This window comes from Natator depressus, chromosome 3 (assembly GCF_965152275.1).
Source record: "Natator depressus isolate rNatDep1 chromosome 3, rNatDep2.hap1, whole genome shotgun sequence".
NCBI lineage: Eukaryota > Metazoa > Chordata > Testudines > Cheloniidae > Natator > Natator depressus.
This window is the reverse complement of record NC_134236.1, coordinates 178,103,823-178,121,986: the sequence shown is the minus strand read 5'-3', so window position 1 is coordinate 178,121,986 and position 18,164 is coordinate 178,103,823. Positions and strand designations below refer to the sequence as shown.

The window sequence follows — 18,164 nt, the reverse complement described above, 5'->3', positions numbered from 1 at the left end:
CCTTTTGGTCCAGGTAACATGCAGAAGTGACGCTCTCAGTTCTGATGTGGAGGAGGGATGTGTACTGTTGGGATGATAAAAGAAAAGGAGTACTTGTGGCACCTTAGAGACTAACCAATTTATTTGAGCATAAGCTTTCGTGAGCTACAGCTCACTTCATCGGATGCATACTGTGGAAAGTGTAGAAGATCTTTTATACACACAAAGCATGAAAAATTACCTCCCCCCACCCCACTCTCCTGCTGGCAATAGCTTATCTAAAGTGATCACTCTCCTTACAAAGTGTATGATAATCAAGTTGGGCCATTTCCAGCACAAATCCAGGTTCTCTCCCCCCCCGCCACAAACCCACTCTCCTGCTGGTAATAGCTTATCTCTTTGTGTGTATAAAAGATCTTCTACACTTTCCACAGTATGCATCCGATGAAGCGAGCTGTAGCTCACGAAAGCTTATGCTCAAATAAATTGGTTAGTCTCTAAGGTGCCACAAGTCCTCCTTTTCTTTTTGCGAATACAGACTAACACGGCTTCTACTCTGAAACCTGTTGGGGCGATGAAACCTATGAGCAAAAAGGGCAACCTTCAGTCTTGTCAAAACCAAGGGGAGTGCTGTATTACAGAGCCTACTTGCAGAAGGAATAGGAGTGGTTTTGTGCCTCGCTACGCAAGAACAGTCTCTAGCTAGTGGGTGGTGAATATTAAGGGGGAAAGTGTCCTGTTCTGAAGTCATAAGGGAGAAATCTCTGACTCCCTGGTACTTAAACCCTGGATTTTATTCCTAATTTATCCTGGTCACTTTGGGACCCTGTTAGGGATGCCCTAAGCCTAAGGAAAGACCCACAACCCTCATTTCTTCCCTGCCACCTTTGGGGGGGAAAGCCTTATTTTATAGCAAAGTTACTGTCTATCCCGGGAACTGATGATTTCTTTGTCAGCATTACAGATAAACACAGTGCAGCCTCCTCAAAGAGGCGTTTAGTGGGCAACTGGAGAGGCTTTTCCAACCAGTTTTCTTGTTGAGAACAATGTAGGGTTCATGTAGGTGTGTCAGTGGATTTGACTGTTGTCAACATAGACTGCTACTGGCATGTAGTAGCACCCATGGATTAAGTAATGTGGATTATTTGATAGTGTACATCCTCCACTTTTTTCTATGGTTGCATCAGTCAGATTGGATTGGCAAAAATAAGCCATGTCCAATTTATATTTCTTACTAATTAATCTGTATGTTGTATGTTTAAAGTTAAAGTTGTTATATCAAGTCATGCAAATGCTGAATTTTAACTGCAATATTGTACTTACAATCAGGATTCAGAACATCAGTGAGTCCTCACCAAGGATTACTGCTGACAGAAAGCAACTGCACCCACTTCCATTAAGTTTAATTTTAAATTCCCCACTGACAGTTTTGCACAGTGTATCCTGTTTCTGAAAGTCAGTGCCTTTTGTTTGTGGTAACAGCTTATACCAGGGGTGGGCAAACTACAGCCCAGGGGCCACATCCAGCCCTCCAGACGTTTTAATCCAGCCCTCAAGCTCCTGCTGGGAACTGGGGTCTGGGGCTTGCCGTGCTCTGGTACTCTAGCCAGGGAGTGGGGTTAAGGTCTTGCTCCAGTCCGCACGGCTCCCAGAAGCAGCGGCATGTCCCCACTACAGCTCCTATGCATAGGGGCAGCCAGGGGGCTCTGCGTGCCACCCCTGCAGCTCCCATTGGCCGGGAACCACAGCCAATGGGAGCTGCAGGGGCGGCTCCTGGGGACAGGACGCGCAGAGCTGCCTGGACGCACCTCTGGGTAGGAGCCGGAGAGGGCACATGCCGCTCTTTGTGGGAGCTGCTTGAGGTAAGCGCCGCCTGGAGCCTGCCCCCCTGACACCTTCCCACGCCCCAACCCCCTGCCCTAGCCCTGATCCCCCTCCTGCCCTCCGAACCCCTCAGTCCCAGCCTGGAGCACCCTCCTGAACCCCCAACCCCTCATCCCCAGCCCTACTCCAGAGCCTGCACCCCCAGCCGAAGCCCTCCCGCAACCCAACCCCCAGTTTCGTGAGCATTCATGGACCGCCATACAATTTCCACACCCATATGTGGCCCTCGGGCCAAAAAGTTTGCCCACCCCTGGCTTATACAGTGTGGTTGGTGGTGTTGAGTTATTTGATGCTTATGTAACGTTGGTCCATTGTCTTAAATTCAGATCAAGGAAAAGTTATTGCAGTTGACAGAGAAGAGAAAAGAAATGATTGACAAATGGGAAGACAGATGGGAGTGGCTGAGACTGAGTAAGGATGCATTTAAATTGCTTATTAGCAGAGTGAGATGTAACTGTTTCTGCACTGATCTTTGGCTACTGCAAGAACACACAAGTACTTAGCTGTTAACTATTGCTGATTGGAGTTGAGTTCACATTGGAATCATAACAGTAGCATTAGCTACTGCCAGTGGTACAGCAACTGGGTAATGGCTGCATCGAGGGCCCAATCCCGCAGCATCAAAGATTAAATGGGCATTTTGCCATTGACTTCAGTGAAGGCAGAATTGGAACTCTAACTAGCTAGATACACAATACCTTATGGATGTAATTATTTTCATTTTCTTTTTTACAGTTTATTTTTATTGGGTTTCCGCAGTAACAAAAAGGCATTTGAAAGGGCATTTCAAGCATGCTACACATATGTGCAGTATATACCTGTGTTATCTGATATGACAGAGTCTACATGTTTGGAAGTGCATTGGTTCATAAACTGTGTATTTTTAAACCTGTAAACCCATGAGGTTTCTTATACCAAAGACAAATAGTCGATAACCAGCATATCTAGGGCTGTTGATTAATTGCAGTTAACTCATGTGATTAACTCAAAACTGTTAACTGCTATTAAAAAAATTAATCACGACTAATCACACTGTTAAACAATAGAATACCAATTGAAATTTATTAAATATTTTTGGATGTTTTTCTGCATTTTCAAATATTGATTTCTATTACAATACAGAATACAAAGTGTACAGTGTTCACTTTATATTATTACTTTTTATTACAAATATTTGCACTGTAAAAATGATAAGCAAAAGAAATAGTATTCTTCAGTTCCTCACACAAGTGCTGTAGTGCAATCTCTTCATCGTGAAAGTGTAACTTACAAATGTAGATTTTGCAATGTAAGATTTTGTTTCTTAGGCAGAAATATAACATGATCTTTACACCATTTTTATTATACTGCTTGAAAGGCCAGCACTAAATATATTAGCATGGGGATAAAAGTTCTTTCCTCCCACTCATCCGAAGTAAACAAAGCAGGTAACCCCAAACTTTCCCTCCCCATCTTCTCTGACTTTCTCTCTCCTTCACCGTAGCTTTTTCCCCCCACTTGCTAAGGCAGGGAACTTGTCTTCTGGTCAGCCAGCCTTTTCCTACAGCCGCTGTCATTAAGGGTGGATCCAGGAACACAGTGTCTTCTGGTCAGCTTCTCCCTGAAGCCCAGTAATAGGCAGCTGAAGTGTGGGGATATTCTAGGCCTGACTAGACCACCTTCCATTTCCTATGCTTCAAAGAGGTGCTCTCAAAACTCAGGGGTCTTGTTGTCAAGTGACTCTTTGCTGCAGTGGAAACCTCCTTGCTACCCCTAGATGGCTGCCTTGCAGACCTTAATTGCATGACATGGGCTTTACGTGTTCCTGCTTTGAATGCAAGGCAAATCCTAGACACTGTTTTTGATTCCATTTTACATCAACACATTTCCTCATTTCCAAAGCTGTTTATGTGGAACACCGCAAAAACCACCCAGTGTTACACTATTAAGGATATATGTGCAGTTGCGGTTGAGTTTCTAGGAGCGTAATGCCTCAGAAACAAAGTGTAAGGGTTTGTCTTCACTACCGGGGAGATTGCCGCTGCTACAATCGATGTAGCAGGTGTCGATTTAGCAGGTCTAGTAAAGATCTGCTAAATCAATGACAGAGTGCTCTCCAGTCGACTCCAGTTCCCCAAGAAGAGTAAGGTAAGTCGACTGGAGAGCATCTCCCGTTGATGCAGCACAGTGAAGAGACTGGGGTAAGTCAACCTAAGCTATGTCAACTCCAGCTAGGTTATTCACATAGCTGGAGTAGTGTAACTTAGGTCAACTTACCCCGGTAGTGAAGAAAAGCCCTAACTTTTGAATGTTGTGAGAATGGGTTTAAAGGAGGCCCCTTGGTTTAACAGAAAGTATATCTCCCAGTCAGGCTCCATCTGGGTGTACAACAAAGAACTAGGGCTGTTGATTAATCGCAGTTAACTCAAGTGATTAATTTAAAAAAATTAAGTGCGATTAAAAAAATTAATCGAACTGTTAAACTATAGAATACCAATTGAATTTTATTTTATTTTTTTAAATTTTATTAAATATTTTTTAATGCTTTTCTACATTTTCAAATATATTGATTTCTATTACAACACAGAATACAAAGTGTACAGTGCTCACTTTATATTATTACTTTTTATTACAAATATTTGCACTGTAAAAATGATAAACAAAAGAAATAGTATTTTTCAGTTCACCTCATACAAGTACTGTAGTGCAGTCTCTTTATCATGAAAGTGTAACTTACAAATGTAGATTTTTTTTTTGTTACATGACTGCTCTCAAAAACAAAACAATGTAAAACTTTAGAGCCTACAAGTCCTTTCAGTCCTACTTCTTGTTCAGCCAATCGCTAAGACAAACAAGTTTGTTTACATTTACAGGCGATACTGCTGACTGCTTCTTATTTAAAATGTCATCTGAAAGTGAAAACAGGCATTCTCTTTTGTAGCCAGCGTTGCAAGGTATTTACGTGCCAGATATGCTAAACATTCATATGCCCCTTCATGCTTCGGCCACCATTCCAAAGGACATGCTTCCATGCTGATGATGCTCATTAAAAAAATAATGTGTTAATTAAATTTGTGATTGAACTCCTTGGGGGAGAATTATACATCTCCTGTTCTGTTTTACCTGCATTCTGCCATATATTTCATGTTATCTCAGTCTCAGATGATTACCAGCACATTTTCGTTTTAAGAACACTTTCACTACAGATTTGACAAAATGCAAAGAAGGTACCAATGTGAGATTTCTAAGGATAGATACAGCACTCAACCCAACGTTTAAGAATCTGAAGTGCCTTCCAAAATCTGAGGGGGACGAGGTGTGGAGAATGCTTTCAGATGTCTTAAAAGCAGGGTGGATTTGATTTAAATCAAATTGAAATAAATAATTATTTAAATCACTAGTCAGAAAGACTCGATTTAATCATGGTTTTCTACATAAAAGTGCCTTCTTGTTGGTTGTTATAACCTTAATACATATTATTCACAACTCAGAGATCGATGTAGGTTTCATTTTTAGAAGGTACATGCTATACATTTTTAAACAGTGACTTGTTTTGAAAACTTTTCAGATTAGTTTTACAGCTATATCAGAAAATGAATGATTGTTTGGTTATTTCATTTACCAAAGGTAATTGAAGCAGATATTTATGAAGTAATTCGGAAGTGAACTATCTCCAGTTCAACAGGTTAATCATTAATGTTTGGAGGATATTCTTGCCATGCTGTATTAGGAGGAGAACATCACCAGACAGATATTTAAATTGTTTTATTTAACTAAGACAACAACGTTAAATATTCTGGATTTTTTTCTTCAAAAGCAAACATATGTCCTCGCTTCTCACATTTATCTCCAGACTTCTTCTCCTTGTCCAGATCTATTCCGCCCCCAACAATCTTTTATTCATTGAACTTTTTGAAACTTTTCACTTTTAGAGAGAGGTAAGGGATTGACTCTGTGTACGCAAATTTGCAGAGGGACGATAGGGTTGAGGTCTGTTATTTCTCACCTCTGTATATTTATTTATTTATTTTAAAATATTTTTGCTGTTAACAAGCATGTTACCTTTGGAGACACAAATCCATAGTCTGAGAACAGTAAAACTAAGCATGTCTGATGGTATCTTCTAGACTGAGCACTGAGTCCCATTGGGTAGATAGAAAGATTAGCCTAAATAATCAGAAGCCTGTGGAACCCCATAAGATTGGGTCCCTAATCCATGAACTATTGGAACTCATTTAAAAAACTTTTCTTAAACGTTACATGAATATATTGTCTCATACTATAGAATTAGAATTTATAATCCCTATTCCAGGATGAGATACATTATAGTTCAAAGATATCTTAATTAAAACTATCTTTAGATAGGTTTTTTCCTCAAAAAGCATTTTATAAAAAAAATCTAATTTAAATTAAAAAAAAATCCAATTTTTTTTATTTATTTTTCTTTAAAAATCATTTTTATCCACCCTGCTTAAAAGAGCAACACTCCAATGTGGAAACTCCAGAACCCAAACCACCAAAAAAGAAAATCAACCTTCTGCTGGCGGCATCTGACTTAGATGATGAAAATGAACATGCATCGGTCCACTCTGCTTTGAATCGTTATCGAGCAGAACCTGTCATCAGCATGGACACATGTCCTCTGGAATTGTGGTTAAAGCATAAAGGGACATATGACTCTTTAGCACATCGGGCACATAAATATCTTGCGATGCCGGCTACAACAGTGCCATGCAAAGGCCTGTTCTCACTTTCAGGTGACATTGTAAACAAGATGTGGGCAGAATTATCTCCTGCAAATTGTAACCAAACTTATTTGTCTGAGCGATTGGCTAAAGTAGGACTGAGTGGACTTGTAGGTTCTAAAGTTTTACATTGTTTTATTTTTGAATGCAGTTATATTTTGTACATAATTCTACATTTGTAAGTTCAACTTTCATTATTAAGAGATTGCACTACATTACTTGTTTTAGGTGAATTGAAATATGCTATTTCTTTTGGTTTTTAGAGTACAAATATTTGCAATCAAAAATAAATATAAAGTGAGCACTGTACACTTTGTATTCTGTGTTGTAATTGAAATCAATATATTTGAAAATGTAGAAAACATCCAAAAATATTTAAATAAATGGTGTTCTGTTATTGTTTAACAGTGTGATTAATCGCAATACGTATTTTTAATTGTGCAATTAATCTTTTTAATCGCTTGACAGCCCTAAAATATCGTAACATCACAATACTCAGTGACAGACGACAGGTCACGTCATAAAATCTTAAATACGTCCATTGTAAGGCCCTGCCAACAATCCATTATCTTATTATTAATGTATGGTTAATGCATTACTTGCACCAAAGACACATGCTTTGCATAGTTCTACCACTGTGTTGGTTCCTGAGACACCAGCTGTACTCCTGACAGTGCTACTGGAGTAGAGCCCAATTCAGCTTCCACTGAACTCAGCAGATGTCTCTTCCTTTACTTCTGCAGGAACTGGGCAAACCCATAGTTGGGAGTTTAGGTGTTGATTAATGTGCCTTTTGCGTCTTGATACGAGCATTGCTCAAACTACCTCAGCAAAACTAGAACGTCAAAATTACTGTCTAGTATAAGTCCATTCAATTCAGTTGACTTAGTTCAGAGATAAATTCAGCCAAAGACACTTAAATCCCTCCCTGCCTCCCACCCTTCTAAAAACGAGAACTAAAGGTACCTGACTACATTGTGCCACTTTTGATGTCACTAAGCACTGACTGCCTTATATTTTTGCTCAGTTCTGGAAGTACATCAGTTCTCAAGGGATGCTAGTGTGGCTGAGGCCTGGCTGCTGGGACAGGAGCCATACCTATCCAGTCGTGAGATAGGTCAAAGTGTGGATGAAGTGGAAAAGTTAATTAAGCGGCATGAAGCGTTTGAAAAATCTGCAGCTACTTGGGATGAAAGATTTTCAGCACTGGAAAGACTGACTACAGTGAGTACTCTTTAAGTCCCCAAAGGGCTGCTTTCTTGGCTACTTTCCCATGTTTTGTTCACTGTAATATTTACACTTTCCCTTCAGTGTATTAAATCAAATTGACCCTGTCACTCAGACACTAACATGTCTCTCCCACTAATGCTAATACCTTCCCCAGCTCCAGAGGTGAAAGTAAGCCGGTCTAGACCGGCAGGAGCCGGTACACTGTGCAGGACCAGACCGGCTTCCCCAGGCCGGCGCTTGAAAGGGTCCGGCGCTCCCTGTAGCAGCGGCCGGAGCTCTGGGCCCTTTAAATCACCACCTGAGCCCTGCTGCCGGAGCCCTGGGGTAGCAGCAGCAAGTCTCTGGTGGTGATTTAAAGGGCCAGGGGCTCCAGCCGCTGCTACCGCAACGGAACCCCAGTCCCTTTAAATCTTGATTTAAAGGGCCCAGGTATTTAAAGGCCCTGCCTCTTCTGGGTGAGGCCATGCCCCCTGCTCAGCAAAAGCCCTGAGTTATAGGCATCTTCTAGAAATGCTTTTTGAAAACGACTGAGGTGTGAGTCATTACCATTCTCCAATATTTTCCCTGCCTAGCTGGAATTACTGGAAGTACGTCGACAGCAAGAGGAAGAGGAAAGAAAGAGGCAGCCTCCTTCCCCAGAGCCAAGCCCAAAGGTTCCAGAAGATGCAGATTCACAACAATGGTAAGCTCAGACCAAAGAAGGCAAACTGCACATGAATTACTCCCCCCTTGGGCCCCACAAGTAATAATAAACTTACCTTCAGACAAAACTCTCAGGTGTGCTGATGTGTTTGAAGTGAGGGATCCAGGGTTAATGCCCTAAATTGAAGTCTACTGAATGCTGTGTTCCAGATTATTGAGGATCGTGACAGGATGGTAGATGCTAGCACCCTGCACAAAGGAGCCCTGGTTCTCTGTTGAGCCATAACTCTGCATAACGATACAGGATATTTACGAATGAGTCAAAGTGAAAAGTGCATTTTGTTAACTGTTACCAGGATACAAGAGGGACAGGATTGTCATTCTGAGGCAGAGGGAACTATGGGTTAGGAGCAGAGAACCCCAGGAACAACCAAGTTTAGGGAGAGCTTATGTTCTGTTGTAGTTTGAGTTGCCAGTAAAGCCAAATGCAAGGAATGGGATAAGTGTGCACTAGTACAGTGTGTCTATATTTTGCACACAGCAAGGTTGGAACTCCATCTGTCTGATTAAATGAAAACAGTTGTCCTCAATCACCTGCTCAAACAATCTTCGATTCAGAACTAAAGAATGAGGGGGAATTCTGAGTGTAGAGGAGAAGGCCCACAAACAAGATATTTGATGCTGACAACAGCCCAGTTTCATTTAATTAGTCACTGGAAATCTCCATGAGCCTGCAGGGAGCTTGGCTCACCTCCTTAGGCTAATACACTGAGGGCCAAACCCATTGAAGCATGGGCTTGCCCCCGGCCTGGCCTGCCCCCTTCCCCCACCAGAGCACTCCCCCCTACATCCCCAAGGTTGCTGGCAGCCTGCCCCAGCCCAGGGCCACCCAAATGCCTCCAGCCCCGGAGCACTGGGAGTCCCTGGCCACAGGCTGGCCACCACTAATCCCAGCCCGGGGCCCCGGCCATGGGGAAAGAGCACCAGTGAGAAGCAGGAGTGGTCCTGGGGGCTGAGTGTGAGCTGGGCCATACAGGGCTGTTTGGGGAGCCTCAGCCTCCCATCCTGTGATAACTGCCGCCCATGCATTGAAGTCAATGGACAGATTGATTTCATTCTCAGCATAAGGAGATATGGGTAAAACTTTCTAGGTCTGCACAACATTTGAAGAAGTTGCTCAGTGTGCACCAACTACGGTTACAATTTAAGTCGCACACAAATTGCAGTTATTGTCTATGTGATGAGGACAGAATCCTAGTTAGGTTATTATGATATAAAAGACTCAGGGCCTGATTCTGCCCTCACATTATTCCATATCAGGAGTAACCCACAGAACTCAAACAGAACTTACACTTTTAAAACTGATGTAAATCGCAGGAGATTCAGGCATTTGTATAACAATTGCTTCTATTTCTACAGTGCACAAAATACAGTAGGAAAGTTTGTTTTTTGAGAGGAAGGTTTTGTGACTTTCTAGAATTTCATGCAATTTTTTTTTCTGTCTCCCAACAGGGATGGTACAAAAGGAGAACAGGTTTCCCAAAATGGTTTACCTTCAGACCAGGAGTCTCCACGGGTTAGTTACCGCTCCCAAACCTACCAAAACTACAAAAACTTTAATAGCAGATGGACAGCCAATGACCGACCATGGTCTGGACTGTGACATACAAAACCAGTTGCAGCGAAAACCGTCTTTATTCAGTATTTTATTGGTTTTAATCTTTTGGCTTCAAATCCCCTGCTGCTTTTCTTTTTTCCCATCCAGTTGACTTTTATTTAATTAGTAGCCCTCTTGGATATATATTTGATTCACTTTAATCCTTGTTTATTTGAATCTCTTCACTGACACTCAGTTAAGTTAAAGTGACACTTTTATTTCCTGTTACTTATTGTGAGTTTTTTATGTCATTAATAGCATTAAGTTTTTACAGCTAAATCATCCTTTAGATGAGTAATTAAGATTTAATGAGATTCCATCATAAATGAAGAAGAAAACTAAAATCTGACAGGTATGACGCATTCAGTTATACTAGAGGTTTCAGCGCGGCAACATTATTAAGTTAGCTGCATTAGCAAGTGAGTTATTTATGAGGCTGAAGGTAATATATGCAAATGAGCTTGACAATACAGGCTGTGGGGGAGAAAAGAGTTATAACTACCAAAAATAAAGGCCTAAAGGTTAGTTGTAAAACATTCCATGCAGAATGAACTTTTTAACTGAAGAGAAAAACAAACACAGAACCTAGCATGCTAAAAATTAGCAACTGGATTTTTTGATATTCAGTCCTTATAAAGTGTTTTAGTCTTACCGCATAACCATTTAGGTCCAGAGTCTCCCCTGATTTCTGCTTAGTTTACACCATAGAAACTCCATTGAGTAAAATAGAGACACCCTGGATATGGTGGTGTAACTGAGAGCAGATACCAACTCTGAAAAAGGAGCTGCAATGCTTTCTTTAAAAAAAAAAAAAAATACACCCCAAATTTTTAACTGAATATAGGCTAATTCTTGCCTTATTCATGTGAGTAATCCTTACCAATAAGAGATGTCCAAGTGAAGTCAGTGGGAGTGTGCATAAGAATAAGGCAAGCAGGAGTTAGCCTCATGTGTGCAAACTTAAAAATTACCAATAAATACATTTATTTATAACAACAGAATAGTAGAAAATTGTTTTGTCTCTGATACCATTCCTGCCAAGGCCTGAAATCAGGGGCTGTTTCCCCTGCTACTTGAATTTCTCTAACACTCAGAGTTCTGTAAAGCATGCTGCTGCTCCTTGTTATGTTTTTGGACCTGATCCTGTATGGTACTTAGAGTCACCTTAAATAACCTAAATGAGGGGTCTTGGGCTATTAGAGTTATCATTTTCGCAGTGGAAATGCAAAGCCCTGTGTGATGGGTTGTCACCCCCAGGGTGCCATCTGGGAGCCGTGGAAACCTCTTTTCCCCCAAACCATACAGCTTGACTGGTCCTCCTCACACTGCTCTGCTGGTGATTCAGCCAGCCTCTTCAGGCCCTGTTATCACCCAACACAACAGCAGGTGGCACCACACACCCAACTGAGCTACCTGAGTGCTTTACCTAAGCCACTCAAGAACAAACAGCCAATTTCCCAGCTCCCCGGCCTTGCACCCTAGCGTTTAAACCCAGAATTATGCCATCTTGCTCCACAGGGTCCTGTACAATGCAAGCTCTTTAATATATTTGCTTCCCCCTCGATGTGGGAAAGATATGCAACAGCCTTTGTTTACAGACCTGAGATTTTCCCAGACACTTCACTCAAAACACGCTGGTTAAGATAAAACAAGTTTATTAACTACAGAAAGATACATTTGAAGTGATTATAAGTGATAGGAAACAGATCAAAGCAGATTATCTAGCAAATAAACAAAAAACCACAAAGTAAGCCTAACACACTAGATAGGATTTGAATTAGCTGTTTCTCACCCTGACTGATACAAGCAGTCCACCAAGTTTCCATACACAGGCTAGAAATCTCTTTAGCCTGGGGCTAGCACTTCCCCCAGTTCAATCTTTGTTCCTCAGGTATTTCCAGGTGTTCTTGTGTGGGGAGTGACACTCCCCACCTTATATAGTTTTTTCCATATGGTGGGAAGTGGGAACTCTTTGTTCCAAGCTAAGTTCCCAGCCCAGTTTGTGGTAAAGTACAGGTACCAAAATGGAGTTCAATGTCATGTGGTCTGGCCACGTGCCTTGCTGAGTCATAGCAGCTATTACTTATAGGCTGGCTGAAACAAGGCTAAGCTCTTCCATGGTCCATTGTCTTTGTTGATGAGCCATTAGCACTGTCTAGCTTCTTCATTGTTGTATCTGAAAGGCTAGTTGTGGGCTTTACCCAGAGTAAGCACATTTGACATACAGATACATAGTCAATATTCATAACTTCAGATACAAAAAGGATACATACACACAAATAGGATAATCATATTTGGCAAATCATAACTTTTCCAATGAGATCTTACATGACCCATCTTGTACACAATGCATAATAATTATGCCATAATCATATCATAATCATATCACTATGATGAATATGGGGTGCAGTGAAACATCCTGAACTCAGATTTTGGCAGGAAATGCATTTCAGCAGTTCACCTCTCAAATACCTATCCCTATTGCTTTTTGGGTCTGCACATATATTCTGTAAACATTCTGGGGTGTCAGACAGTTTTTCCGTGTTCCTTTCTCCAATAAAGCATTTCAGTTAACCTTTAATATTAGAATGATGAAAAATAGATTGTTTTAAATGCCAGAGCTTTGCAAAAGTGATGCCACAAGTAAATGTGACGAGGAATTTGAGAGTGGGCCTGCAGTAGCATCACAAAATTTTTGCATACAGCAAACCTTCTTGGTTGTTACCAAAACCTTATTCAACTTTTCTTTTGTTTTTGTTTTTTATTATGGAATCTTTTTATAGCACATCTTCATATTAATCTTCACCATCTGCATGTTGATCTCTTAATGAGAGCTTTCTCGCCTGTAGTTTAATGAACCACATGTTGCAATACATCAGACATACACCAGTTTTGCTGTTTGTAACAGAGTTGATATAAGCTGCTGTTGATGATCAAAATTTAGATTTCAAAAGAGTATCTTAGTCAACATGACTGATGGACTGTTCTCCAACAATTGTACTTTTATAATAGCTTATCTTTCCACTTCATGATGCATGTCTTTTTTTTTTCTTTTGTCAGGATAACAACATATAGCTTCTTAATCCTTTTAAATTTCTGTATACAAATATACACAAATGTTCTGGTGGATTCCATGCACCAGTATTGGGTCTCTGTGCCTTTAAAAGTATTACAGTACTCATAAAGCATAGCTGCGTCTTCAGACTTGCCAGACCAGGAAGCCTTTACATGTATTCTGGCTAACAATAAGTCATTTAGGTAGATAATAATTTTTAGTTTATATTATTAGGATTAAGTATACAAATTTTGTTTTACTGTCAAGAAAAATGAGTAAAATCATAATGCCAGACACTAAGGGAGTATAATATTTTTACCTGTTAATTATGACTAAGATCTCAAAATTATATCTTTGACAGAACAGTTTATTGGCTGTAATTTATTTGTATTTGAAGAAGACAAGTATGTCTCTTTATTCTTTGAGTTGTGGTGCAGAGACTCAAGTTGATGAACTGAATGTAATATTGCTTCATGCACTTTGAAAATCAAAGGGATGTTTCTAATCCTGTCACTAGCTGTCATGTTGCATGTCACAGTTGTGATTTAAATACCTCATGAATAGTAGCTAGCCACTAAAGTACTTGCAACTAACTTCCCATAAACAGTCACAATGAAGAAAAATGTATTCATGTGTGTTAACTGTTTTGTTATTGTAACAGTACAGTTTGCTATTAATGTTTGTCCTCTGTTGTGTTGTTTTTTGCATGCTCAAAGCATGTTTCCATTAAAGTTTATTTAGCTCCTCTTTTTTCTTTTTCTTTTTCTTTTTTTTTTTCTTATTTTCATGGCACATACTTGGTATAAATATTTGTGGTCCATGTGCACATTTATTTTGCTTGTCTTCTGTTCATTGTGAATAACGTACAAAAAAGAAAATTATGCTACAAAAATTTCCATTAAAGAGCATCCAGTGAGCTTTTCATAGTCCTAGCATAACTGTAGTGTTTTAGTTTGCATATGCATTTTTGTTTTTATTTCAATCCAGTAATTAAAATCAATAGCTAAATTGTAAGTGGAAGTAGAAGTTCAGGGACTGATTATGTAATTACAATTGGCAGCTATCATTTAAAACAACAGGTTTGCAAATCGCAGCAGGGAGTGATTTTTTTCTCTCTTCCATAAAAACACTTTAACTAGATAGGCAGTGGCTGTACTGAAAAACTTCCCTGCTTTACCTACGAGTAGATATGGGTACCTCCATATTTGTGATATTCTCATATCCTTTCTATACTTACTATGGGAAATAGGTTGAATCCTGCAAATACTGAGGTTAGCTAATAGGTAGTTTTACATAGTTATATAAGGCTATTGGCAAGTATTTAAGTTACCATCATCCACTATAATGTACAGTTTACACACATGCCCAGTAATTAATTCTTGCTGTTCATTTAAACTTCATTCAATCTCACTGTATAGATGTGTCAATTTAGAAATAAGAATTTGTTTCAAGAACAGTAATTACGTTGTCACTAGCCAATTTGCTTAGGGCTCTTCCCCTCTCCCTGCCCCCCCCCCTTTTTTTTTTTAAATGATGAACCAGGATATTAGCTTGCTTTATTATAACATCCATTTCCTGGTAACCATGCTGGCAACATTAGGATAATCGGCCACCAGTCTTTCTTCCTGTAGCATGTTTTGTTTTATTTTGATATCTGGTTAAAAGTGGCAGATGTTAATGGTCCAAATTTCCCACAGTTTGCAGAATAAACTCTGCCACTGCTTTACAAAGGCCACGTCTACTCTACAGACTAGGGGTGTGATTCCCAGCTTGCGTACACATACTTAGGCTACTTCAGTGTAGAAATAGTAGTGTAGCCACGGTAGCACAGTCAGCAGCCACGTGGCTTAGCTCTGCTGAGTACACACCGGTCTGAAATGGGTGGGTACATATTCAGTACGGTTTAGCCCTGTTACCCCTGCCCATGCACTGTGGCTACACTACTACGTATACTCATGCTAGTTTTCATTGAGCTAGTATGTGTATGCGAGCGGCAATCTTACCCTTGGCTCGTAGTGTAGATGTAGCCTAAAGGTGTAAAATACTGACAGGAAATAGAACCATAATCCAGGATGGACATTTTCAAGGGGCACTTGTTTTCCAATAACCTAGATCAGCGGCTCTCAAACTGTGGGTCGGGACCCCAAAGTGGGTCGCGACCTCATTTTAATGGGGCTGCCAGGGCTAGGTCAGACTTGGTGGGGCCTGGGGCCAAAGCCCGAGCTCCACGACCTGGGACCAAAGCTGAAGCCTGAGTCACACCACTCAGGACTGAAGCCAAAGCCCAAGGGCTTCAGCCCTGGGTAGCAGGGCTCAGGTTACAGGCCCTCTACCTGGGGCTGAAGGCCTGAGGCTTCAGCTTTGACCCCCCACCCGGGACGGTGGGGCTCAGGCTTTGGTCCCCTCTACTGAGGTCGTGTAATGATTTTTGTTGTCAGAAGGGGGGACTCAGTGCAATAAAATTTGAGAAAGTCTGAACTAGATTGTACATCTTTGGAGGCATAGTCCTATTAATTGAATATGCCTGAAATTTAATCCGAGTTGTGATTCTTTCCCCGTTTCAGTGATGTAATGTATATACTCTGAAAATTTAGTTTGTTTAAAGGCAGTTAACCAGTCCTTCCCAATTCATATCCCATACTTGAATTTTTCTAGGGTTTAGGATATGACATTCAATGATGAAAGATACAATAATTCACAGTTGACAGGCATGAAAAGTTCTAGCAAAGGGAGGTCTAATTTGAAGTTCATTGCCTAATAATTCTGCTGCTTTTGACTTGTTCAGACCCTGTGCAACAGTGGGAATGTCTTTAATTATTGTGCCATTTGAAAATACTTGCTTGCATAAAAATGGTACAGAATGTTTGTAATCTACTAGAGCATTAGCAGCAATAAGCTTTAGTAACTTGCTAATAACAATACCAGACACTCATCGTGTAACCTGTGGGCTGCTACCAAAGGCTCTACACGTCAAAGTAATGGTACAGGAAAAAATAGAACTGGAACCAAGCTGCATTGCAAAAGCACACTAGCCATTAGGATTCCAATTTAAATGATTTTTGGATGAATGGCTCCTGAAGACGTCGACAGCTTGACCAGTCAGAGCTGCTCTCTAGGCTATCTCGAACACAGTGCAGCAGGCAACGCGATCAACAAAGCAAGTGATGGGCAAGGCCTTGGTTCTGTCTTTGTTTGGGGGTAAATAGCTGTGTGATGTTGAGTGACTGTGGTGGTTTCCAGTTCCTTTAACATAAATCCAATCCACCTAATAATGAAGTCTGTAACAGACTTTGATAAATTGACATTTGACCTCTCACATTTTCCCTGTCTTTAAGATCCAAATCCTAACTGGGATGATGGACATGAAATGCATGGTGTAATCTTCCTAATTTCTGCATGTTTTGATTATATTGTGCTATCTGGGGCATGGGGAGAAAGAGCATTTACAGAAACCAAGCAATTTTGCAACATACATTAAAGTTGTGTTTTTGTGAATGCTCCTGGACCGTTCTGATGGTATTTTCTGTTTACTTGTAATTTAATACATGTTTATAATTTATATTAAACTTAAAACAGTAAAATTATAAATATATGTAAGGTGGCTGATGTCTATAACTTTAATTATTCCTCTAATTTTTACAGAAGTGTGATTGTTACTGTTGCAAGTATTTGAGTACTTAGCAATGGGATGAAATGCTCTCATTTTAGGATTGACAATATATAAAATGATATGGATTGATTAACAGAACAAAGTGCAGTAAAACTCACACTGATGTTTAGCTCTTATTTTTCCTGGATTTTTTTCATCTGTAAAATGGGTACTAATCCATTCATATGTCTAATTTCCTTGGCCTTCTGTGTCTCCATGGGGGTGTGAAAGTGATTTTACTGGACTGTCTTACTCTATAGACAAAGTATACACTCAGCCACATTGTGCAAGATAGAAAATTAACTCTAAGATGTTGTAGCTTTGTGTGGCCTCTAGCTGAATGTTTTTTCCACTGTTCCTAGATGGCGGAAACTGTGGAAACAAATGAAATGGTCAATGGAGCTGCAGAACAGAGGACAAGTTCAAAAGAGTCTAGTCCTGTTCCTTCCCCAACTGCAGACCGCAAAGCCAAGACTGCCATTCAGGCTCAGACTGCGGCTACCCTACCAGCCAAAACACAAGAAACTCCTTCAGCTCAGATGGAGGGCTTTTTGCATCGTAAACATGAATGGGAGACACATAACAAGAAAGCCTCAAACAGGTAAAGTAGCCAGCATTTAATGCAAATAAGTTTTACATCCAAATATACTCTAAAAACTACTAAACATCATGATTTGTACTACATAGCGCCTAGAAGCCCCAGTCAACATTAAGGCCCCATTGTGCTAGGTGATGCACAAACACATGGTAAAAGATAGTTCCTACTTGTAAGAGCTTACAGCTAAATAGACAGGGAAAACAAAGGCTAGAGAAAGGAATTTTATTGTGTTCTCTTACAGATGGGGAATTGAGGTACAGGGAAATTAAGTGACTTGCCCAAGGCCACACAAGAAGTCTGTGGCAGAGCTGGGAATTGAATCCAGATCTCCTGAGTCCCAGTGTAGTGCTTCAATCACAAGCACAGGAAAAGAAAAATGTGCAAGTGTGGTACTAGAAGCATCCATGCTTTTAGTTGTTTGCACATTAACACCCTCCATCTACACTGCAATCTGCTCAAAGCGTGGGTTGAAGTTAGATTTGTATGTACTGGTTGATTTAATTTTTAAGAGCCTTATTCTGCAGTTCCCATACAAGGAACACTCCCACTAAAAGTTTTGTCTTGGTGAGGAAGCAGAATCTGGTCCTATATGACCATTTGAGGGGAAGCACTGGGAAAGCCATAACTATAATTTTCTTGGAAAATAAAGTGTTGTCTGAATCCTGGATTAGCTCATCACTCCCTACTTCTACGAATGGAGTGAACCGTTGGGTAGCAGCGAAGGGGCAAAGATTTGAATTACAGTA

At 40.4% G+C, this 18,164-nt stretch overlaps 1 protein-coding gene across 3 annotated transcripts in view; it reads left to right on the top strand.

Annotated features, from left to right (window-relative positions):
• Positions 1–18,164, top strand: part of SPTBN1 (spectrin beta, non-erythrocytic 1) — a 212,457-nt gene that overhangs the window by 186,045 nt on the left and 8,248 nt on the right. For all 3 annotated transcript variants that reach the window (XM_074949401.1, XM_074949399.1, XM_074949400.1), the window contains 5 exons: positions 2,190–2,274; positions 7,615–7,811; positions 8,390–8,499; positions 9,972–10,035; positions 17,183–17,421. In XM_074949401.1, the coding sequence (XP_074805502.1) occupies positions 2,190–2,274; positions 7,615–7,811; positions 8,390–8,499; positions 9,972–10,035; positions 17,183–17,421 (695 nt within the window). The remainder of the gene's footprint in view (positions 1–2,189; positions 2,275–7,614; positions 7,812–8,389; positions 8,500–9,971; positions 10,036–17,182; positions 17,422–18,164) is intronic.